Source organism: Poecilia latipinna, unplaced genomic scaffold (assembly GCF_001443285.1).
Source record: "Poecilia latipinna isolate Pla-1442-1.1 unplaced genomic scaffold, P_latipinna-1.0 Scaffold1524, whole genome shotgun sequence".
Lineage (NCBI taxonomy): Eukaryota > Metazoa > Chordata > Actinopteri > Cyprinodontiformes > Poeciliidae > Poecilia > Poecilia latipinna.
Genome location: NW_015114140.1, coordinates 1 through 9,443, shown reverse-complemented (window position 1 = coordinate 9,443; position 9,443 = coordinate 1). Strand labels below are relative to the sequence as shown.

The 9,443-nt window shown below is 37.1% G+C and overlaps 1 protein-coding gene and 1 long non-coding RNA gene across 3 annotated transcripts in view; one reads left to right on the top strand and one right to left on the bottom strand.

The window, feature by feature from the left end:
- Positions 1–3,818, top strand: part of LOC106963357 (cGMP-inhibited 3',5'-cyclic phosphodiesterase A-like) — a 111,349-nt gene extending 107,531 nt beyond the window's left edge. For both annotated transcript variants that reach the window (XM_015058223.1, XM_015058224.1), the window contains one exon: positions 2,019–3,818. In XM_015058223.1, coding sequence (XP_014913709.1) covers positions 2,019–2,335 — 317 coding nt within the window. In that variant the 3' untranslated portion in view covers positions 2,336–3,818. The remainder of the gene's footprint in view (positions 1–2,018) is intronic.
- LOC106963359 (uncharacterized) lies at positions 2,061–4,386 on the bottom strand. Its single transcript, XR_001428177.1, has 3 exons — positions 4,299–4,386; positions 3,276–3,278; positions 2,061–2,071 (listed from the first exon to the last, which is right to left on the bottom strand). It is a non-coding gene; the product is annotated as an uncharacterized LOC106963359 (long non-coding RNA).
- Positions 4,387–9,443: the final 5,057 nt, after the last annotated feature.

Genomic DNA, 9,443 nt, shown 5'->3' with positions numbered 1-9,443 from the left:
TATTTTCAGCTACGGACATTCATTTTGCCCCCCAAAAAGTCGATTCCCCCCACCCCGTTTCAACCAGACAGCCATTTGTAATCCATAGGGGGGGCGCAGAAAATGTTTGGAAACCACTCGGGGGGCGCAGAAGAAAAAGTTTGGGAACCACTGATTTAATATAACTTTAGTTATAATCCACCCTCTTTCATTCTGCGAAGATTTAAAGATCCTGATAACTCAATATTTATTCCCAGAAGATAGCTGTAATTTTCAACGAGCAGAAAACACAGAAGGCCTTGACTTGACCTACATCCATCAGGTAGCTAAGTGTAATTTACTAGATATAAAATCACTCCTCTATGCAACACGCATTGTTTGGATTTTCATTTGTTACTAGAGATTCATCTGAGTCAGCACATCCAGCTGCACTGCACTTCATAGTGCTCCCATTTTGCTCCTGCTGAATATGTTTTCATTTTTTTATGTCTTATCTTTTGTATTTTTAGAGATAAACTAAAAAAATATTAAGAAATGAGGAAGAAATATGTATGTTCTTCTAGTAGTGCATTTTAGTGCCTGGATGTCTCACTAAAAATTGCTTCTCTAACTAAAATTTCTTATGTGTGCACGTTCTTAAAAATAAGAGCCTTTCTTAATAAATATTTTATAGGTCAGAGTTATGTAACATACAACTCAAATTTTTTTCATTTTAAAAGTCTTACAGTAAATCTCTGTTTCACTGAATAATGGCTAACATTAGTTAGTTACTAAGGAAACCAAGAAACCTGGCAAAAGATGATTTTCACCATGATCTCCACAGACATTACAGAAACATTAACTAAGCTCATTTAAGGCCTTAAGAGAGTTTTATATCTAATTTGTTAGAGATTTCTTTAAGAGAAACAAACACATCTCTCAAAAATGCAGAACTAAAAGTCAGGGGGAAAAAATGCAAAGTTTGATAAAAGACAATTAACCAGCCTAGCTCCATAAATATCAGATAATTATTGCCAAAGATCTCTTTAGAAAATTAGAAGAAACTAATAAAAAAAGAAGAAATGGATCACTCTCATCTTTTGTACTGTATCCTGTTTAGAAATACTTGATTGTTAAATGTGTAGCACACTTACGGTTACAGCAGGGAAGGGCAGCAAACTGTGTCCGCTTTACGGCACAAAGCCAGAACTTTTTTCACATTTTGCTTCAAGGTATTTTTTAAAATATCTTTTTAAAAAGATTTATGAGATAGATCAGAACAATGGAGTTTACGATTACAAAATGGAAAAAAACATGTTTTCCTTTTTCTTTTTTTTTCTTTTTTTTTTTGCAGATGCTGGTCTGAGAAAAGTTGCCTGGAAATTTATTCACACAATATCCTAGCTGATAAGTTGCAGGACGACATATTTCAGCAACTGCTGCTGCAATCTGGGCTGGACCTTAGAAAGGCTCTAAGAAACAGTAGCTTTGATTTTCAAAGATTGAAAAAAAAAAGAAAAGAAAACATTGTACTTTATTTATAACTCACTCACAAAATTAGATGAGTTGTATTTTAGGATTTTTATAGATATAAAAATATAAAAAAAATATAAAGTTATATTAAATTTCTTTGGGAAAAACATGGTGTTATTGGCTGGTGGATGTAATTAACAAATCATTCAACAACTCAAACCTGCTGATGTTTAGGACTTCTCACTAATGTACTATAATTTGCATTTGTAAAATAATTTGTCCTTAGTAGATAATGCTACAAAATTGGCTCCAACCCAGTAGCCACATTTTTACATCCTTTATTTTTTTTTCAAACTATGTGTGATGACACTATGAATGAGCCTTTCATGACTTTTTTCGTGCTTAAATACATAAACATGTCACAAAAACCCTGTGTCCAGTTACTTCCACGTTGCAAATAATTTTGACCAATTAAATAATCTGCAATAAAAAAGACACATATCCTTTATAAGAGGCATGTTGGTTATCATAAAAAAAGTAAAAATAACACTAAATAAATTACCTTCCTCTTTTTTTTTTTCATCCAGAGAAAGCAGCTCCCAAGAAAAGGAGGAAAGTATTTTGCCAGATCACACAGCACCTGCTGGAAAATCACAAGATGTGGAAGAAGGTGATAGAAGACGAATCCCAGAATGAGGAGCAAGGAACGGAGTCCGCCCATTTAAACAAAGTCACTGAGCCGATTCTGGCTATTGACGAAGAGGAGGAGGAATCGGGGAGCAGGGAAGAGCCGGGGGAAGGAGAGCATTGTGAGGAGGAGGAGACGGAGAAAGCAGAGTGGCCCGTCTCTGACAGGGACGACTCTCAGACTCCAGAGGAGGGAGGGGACAGCGAACCACAGTGAAACCTCTAAACTCCAGACGCCCTCAGATAGAGACGCAGCATCAGTCAGGATAAGGATGTAAAGAAATGTTCCTTTTGACCTTATCCTACTGACTCCTGTTTCTGCCAGCACATTACTTAGACACAACACTGTAGATGTTTGGGAAACGCGTGCCTACACAGAAAAAAAAGTTAAAATAAAATAAAAAATACAGGGTGGGAAATCTTGTGCTTTACATATTTAACCTGAATATGTGGTTTTACCAAACATTTATATGGGTTTTTCTTTTCCCAGATTGCAATAATGCATTATTCATGGACTTTGGGATACAGACTATTTTGCTACTGTCAGGAGTCGAAGACAAGCAGCTGCATAGGTTTTAACAAAGTGTGGTAACACAGGACTGCAGAAATTTGCTGCCAATTTATACAGAATTATTTCCCGAATGTGATTATATATAAACATCACCATCACATGCTTGTGTTTCGATTGTAGCTCATCTTTTTCGGTTTAAACTGTGCTAGTTTATGTTTTGTTTTTGTTTTTTTTAAATCTACACATGGATTGTAAAGGGACTGATTCACATGAGGAATAATCTTCCTTTCAACTCTTGACAAAAATAATCCCTCACTTCTGGGCTTTAACAGCCAAAGTCAAATATTTATGAATATTATGTTTGATGTTTATTGCCAAATGAGGTACTTAATGCCGTCATGTAGAGATATGTCTCAGAAACGCAGAGACGGCTCTGAACTGTCTCTAAGCGTCTGCATTTGTGTGTCCCTCAGTTTTTACTCTAATGTACACATTTTTTCTCCATAAGGCACAAGGAAGAAGAAAAAGAAAGTCAGATTATCGCATTTTTAAACTACAGTAAACCTGATGTCGAAGACACAACTGTTTTACAGCATTGCCTATCAAAAGTATTCATACGCCTTTATCTGTTTCCTACCACAATGACAAACTCAAAGTTAAACTTTAATCAAATGTGCAAAACACTATTTGTGAGAGAAAAATAATGCTGCAATGCCAGCCTGAACCCCGTTCACACAGTGCGACAAATAGCGGTTGCAGGATCATGATGAGGGACATTTTATTCCTCCATTAGTTAAGGAAGTCATGAAAAGATGGATAGAAAAGCAGTATTCTCTAGATTGGGGCTAAGCTGTCACAATTTAGCCAGAGCTGGACTGAAATGGTTGAACTCAAACACATCTGGACCAAAAATCCAAAGAGAATATCTGACAAGACTCAAACGTTGCTGTTCTCAGATGTTCTGACGGAGGAAGAGGAATTGGAAAAGGAGATTCTGCAAAACATGGACTGGGTTTCAATACAAGTTTTCTCATTTTTAATTACGCAAAACAAAAAAAAAAAAAAGATCTGTGAAATTTGTGGCCATAATTATTAGATTATATCTTAATCATAGAAAAAATACTGTCCAATTCAACACAGTGCTGAAAACAACACAGTACTTATATGCCAATAAAAACATTTTTTACAGTTTTTTTTCTGTAGAAAAATTTTTTTGATAACTTTTTTTTTGTTTTTAATTTTAAAGAAAAAAACGGCAGGACAACAAATCTCTTAAGTGAGCTATCACTTAATCAAACAAGATCTAAATTCAGTCAAATTGTTGCCAGAAATCAATCATCTTTGGGGGATTTTTCACCAAAGCGGTTCCAGATCTTGTCCAGAGCTTGGAACCAGTTTCAGTTCCAGTTTTCCACAGCCAGAAGACCAGCTTCGTTCTGCTTTATGTCACAAAAGAAATCTGTAGAGGACCACAGTGCAGTGAGTAATTTAAACTAAGCTAGTCACATAATTTATCTATGTGCCTCTGCAATTAAATGCCTGAGTCATGTAGTTGTGACCTGTGGCTCTCTGGTCTACAGTTGTGAATCACACACGGCCTTTAAAAGAGAGAGAATTACCTTTTGTAAGGCACACACAACATAGATCGACGGATTGTTTAAATAGCGACGGCGAGCAACACTCAAGCATTGCATTGACCCACATGTGACTTCATGATGCGTGATTGCAAAACTAAAAGCTGAAAAATTAGAAGGAGCGACTCGAGGTGTTCTAATGCTTGTTCAGTCTTAGATTCGTGTCAAAGTTTAGTTGTTTCATCTTAAATTGGATCTGAAACCTGAAGTAAGTTTGGAGTTTGTACTTGGCCCAGATAAGTGTCAGTTCAAGTGTCAGTTTGCTTAGAGAGCACCAGAGTTTGGCAGCTGGAAACGGGAAGAGTTGGTGCTGAGTGAGCGCCGGGACCGCTGTGGTGGAAAACAAGCTAAAGCTAAAGTTTATATTAAAACTGTACCGATATGGTCATTCCTCTGAACTGGTGTTCAGAAATGGCTCAGCATTTTTGGGAAGTCATCTTGTGACCAAACTTGAACAGGAGAGCATAAAGTTCTTAAATGTACAACTTTTGTTAAGTGAATTTAATTTAAAACTTACAAACCAATACAAGGAATGAACCAACTAAATTACACGTCAAAGGTTTTATGGGAATTGTCAGTTTTTATTTGATTAGAGATGTTTACACTTTTTGAATGGGAGTTCTTTGAAGCCTGCCAGATTTCACTTGCAGGTACTTTTAGCTTCATCCATATTTAGATTAATTATGTAATCGGACTCAAGGTGCTGAGTTTCATTTAAAAAAAAAAAAAACAATGTAAATCTTACTGACACTGGTTGTTACCCTCAGGAAAACTACATCTGTATCACATTTAAAGACAAACACGTGTTTGAAAGGCAAAGGACAAACTAAAGACACTTACCGTCACGTTTTTCTGTGATCTTTGTGCTGTGAATCGGTTTGATTCTCCTGACGCCTCAGGGACTCGTTCATCCACCTGCAGTTCACAGCAGACGGCATGCTGACAAACACAGGCTGGTCAGAGGTTCACAGTAAACATGCGCAACAAATTTAATAAAGTCTACTGTGGCGTCTTATTCAGAAGAGAGCTTAGACAAAGCACATTTTGTGTGACTAAAGCCAAGAAATCTCATGCAGTCCATGCAGCCTCTTAAAACAGGCCTGGAGCTTCATTAGAAACCGTAGAGATGTTTGGACAATGTGGTTATTATCTGACTTTTAGGTTTAGTACCACCAACGTAGTGAATTGTTTCTATTGTCAAAACTCACCTGGCTTTGTTGCTCAAATTCCCCAATAAATGTCAAATATTTATATTACTTTGAAAATTAGGTAAAAAAAAAAAAAAAAAAAAAAAACATTATTTAGTTGCAGTGATAATCTCTTGCCTCTGTTAGGATACATGTATACTGGGAGAAATGGTTTCCCACCAGCAGTTGTAAGGGGATACGATTATTGAAGTGAAGTTCTGTTAAAAGGCTATAGTCAGTTTTTTTAATTTCTGGTGTTTACATTTAGCATAAATCCAGATAATGTGCTAAAAAAAATTAATATAAGTATTTAAAGTCATTTAAAGACGATGGAAATCTGCTTTGGCCTTTTCCTCTGGAACAAGCCGTTAATTTGGATTTATAATGAATGAATACATCTTTAGAGTTTTCTAATACAGGTAACACTTTAACCATTTAACAGAAACTCATGTAAACGAAATCCTGAGCTAACTTTTTGAGGAAATAAAAAAAAAAAAAACATTAATAAATTTTAGTTTTGCTCCTTGAATATCAGTTTTGAAAACATTTCCCTCAATTTGTTATTTTTTTTTTTACAAAGAAGGAGCCACAACAAGCCTCCATAATGAAAGAAAAACCCGTTTTTAGGGATCTATATTGTACTGCGCTTTACATTGTGTGGAAGAGCCGTAGCTTTAATCTGGGTGCAAAACATCGAAGACGATCCGAATAAAACCAACCATGTTTCAAAGCTGAATGGAAAAAGATTTGGTAGCATTTTATTTGAAGGTCATAAATATGACATAACACCTGTTATGAAAATGAAGGAGTTTGTGAATTTTTATGACTGTTGTCATGAAGTGTCATTCGATAACTAATGACACTTTAATGCAAAGTTGCTTTAAAGGTAGCATTAGAAGTGCCAACTTTGCATTACTTGGCAAATAATGTCACTTTAGTGTAAAAATTGCACTTTTAATGGACTTTTAAAGCAACTTTGCATTAAAAGTGTCATTATTTACTGAATAAACATTCATAACAGGTGTTAAATCACGTTTATGCCGGTGTAATGTCAGTCTTATTCACACCCTGTCAAATAAAGTGGTACCAAAGATTCTTAGAATACCTCTCTGCTGATTTTATGCTTATTTGTTTGGCTTCAGGCATGTTTCCTTTCTGTGAGGGAACAGAAACAGTCGCCCACCTTCTGAGTTTCACAAAGATGCTCGATTGCAGCTAGATTCTTGTTTGAAATGTCTCCATCTACTGCTAAGTGCTTTGCTCTTTTTTCAGGGTCTGAAACACAAGCATCGCAATCAAGTGGGTTTGCGAGTCTCAATACCACAAATGCCAACCTTTTGTAGCGCAGTGCTTCAAAATGCCTATTAATTTTGTGCATTCCCTGGTCCCTGGTCGGTCACACAACGGGAGCTGTGTGTACATGTTAGGATGTCGGGCGTGAGGCCAGACCATTGTTGGGTGTTTCAGTGGGAAAGCTCAAACTGTAAAGCTTGAACCCCTCCCCCTGCCTTTTTTAAGCGATTTGATGCAAAGGTTTCCATACACAATTTACTCCCATAACCTCAATCCTTTTCACGTATCTTCAGGAATTATAACAGCAGCCAGTAGATTATGCACTAACATGTTTTGTTTTTTTCACCACACAATGACGCTGTCTGTGTGGAATCGGCGGTCCATGAACAATGGCCTCTTTGCTACCGTCCTGACTCTGCCGCAGTGGGTGCTGCTCAGAGTGGAGGCCACACACAGGCTTGATAATTGGCTGACCTACCGATTGGTCTGGCATCACACATGTTTGCCCTCGAGCCTTTTATCAGGTCGGGATTGTTTGAAGCCAGTGAATCATCTGGTGTTTTTCTAACCCTTTGCATCTTTCTGTTTGCAAGATTTAATTTTTTTTTTTTTTTTTTTTGCTTTGTTGAGTGGTTTCATTCCAAATGAGCCACAACTATCACAAAACAGACAAAAGCCACATTTCTTTTAATCTTAGAAAATCTTTATATTAGAAACGAACATTTAGTTCGATTGGATTTCCCAATCCTCCACACTTTACGCTCCATATTGTGTGTTTGTTGTTTTATCTTCTTTTTTTTATTTTTTCCAATTGATCCACTGGCCCTTTGAATGTGACTGTCCAATGTTGTACTGCTGTGGTGAGGGATTCTAGTGGGAGTACGCGAGGTGATGAAGCTCGAAGAGATGCAGTAAGCAGTTTTTAATTCCTCGCACATGCTCCGCTCAGATAGTTATCCTCCAAAGCTCCCGCAGTATATCGCTCCTAGTGCTTCCTCTTTGATCTGCACACTTCCTTTTTCCTCGCTGCGTAAAGCGGCAGAGCTTTCGCTGCACAGCTTCAAAAGCTCAGACATGAAGGTGTTCAGACTCCGTCTGCGGTGTTCACTTGTTCATTAAGACAGACCGATATATGCATTTTCCCACCTCAGAATATTTGCGTGTGAGTTGAAACATTGCATCTGTTTTATAGTGTTACTTCTTCTTTCTCTTTTTTTCTTCCATGAAATTGTTTTGTTTGATTGTCATGATTATTCACAAGTGTAAGATAATTGTAACCGTTTGAACCAAACAAGCTTTACAACGACGTAAACAAAATGAAATGAGTATTTTTATATAGCTGACACGTAATGAAACAATGACTTGCTTTTTTTTTTTTTTTCCTCACTAGTACTCTTCACTTACCACACTATACGAAAGGAAGACTACGTCCAAATTCACAGTATTTGTGGAAGTAAATTAATGAATCTCTGTGCAGGTTGATGCTCCGTTTTGTACAATATATGCTGTACAGATAAAGAAATTTTAAAACTACAAAAACTCTTTTAGATATACATTATTTATTTTTACCGTTTTGTAATTTAGACACTATACTGTAGCTTCAATATTGCCGGACTTACTGGAAGTGCCTATATTGGTATTATGTATCATACAGTGAATATATTTGGAGATCATAGACTTCGTCACAGACTGAACCAGTGTGGATGTTGTAATGTGAATACATTGAATTACAAAATTACAGTCTCCGTGTTTATTTTTGTCTTGGTGTTCTGTTGGTTTCACGCCTTTTACATTAGTGGCACCCCTGGCAAAGATACGTAAAAACAAACTTTAAACAAAAAGCAGTGGGGGATTGTGTTAAATTGATTATTTGAGCTATATATTATCATGCTATTCCCTCATCAAAAACATCTCTGGAGTGCTACTTTGATTATTTCATGTGTGTTTGAGGCAGACAATCATACGACTGCTCTCACAAAGCCTATTCCCATAAAGCTCCTCCAGACTAGCGGCAGCAGTAGTTAACAAACACCTGGTGGGACTGTGAGTTCACTGAGCTACCTCTCTGTCCAACGCTCCTGAGGACGACTGTAAACGGCATAATGAGAAGCACTGTCGTGATGATGGGCCGATGGTGGAGTGTCTGAAAGAGCAGGAGTTTCTTAAAGAGACAGAGGAGCAATTTCAAGGTGTCAAATTGTAAAGTCAACTTTGTTTGAAGTTATGTTTGATATTTAGAGCATTTTTACAACAACTGAAGGTAACATAGTTACTTGATGTGCTATGACATGACACTGTGTGCATGGGAAATAAATGATACTGTCCCTTTAAACCAGGGGTATCAAACTCCAGTCCTCAAGGGCCGCTGTCCTGCAACTTTTAGATGTGCCTCTGCTGCACCATACCTGAAAAGAATAATTAGGTCATTAGCAAGGCTCAGGAGAACCGATCTGCACAGGGAGGAGGTAATTAAGCCATTTCATTCCACTGTTTTTTACCTGTGGCACATCTAAACACTGCAGGACAGCGGCCCTTGAGGACTGGAGTTTGACACCCCTGCTTTAAACTAATGCATTCATTCATTAGAAGAAAAACACAATAATTGGTTTTAGCAAAATCACTGATGCCACATTATTGGCACCCTAGCAGCTACGGCTTTGGCCTCTTTTGCCAGAAGGACAATAACATTAACATTTCATA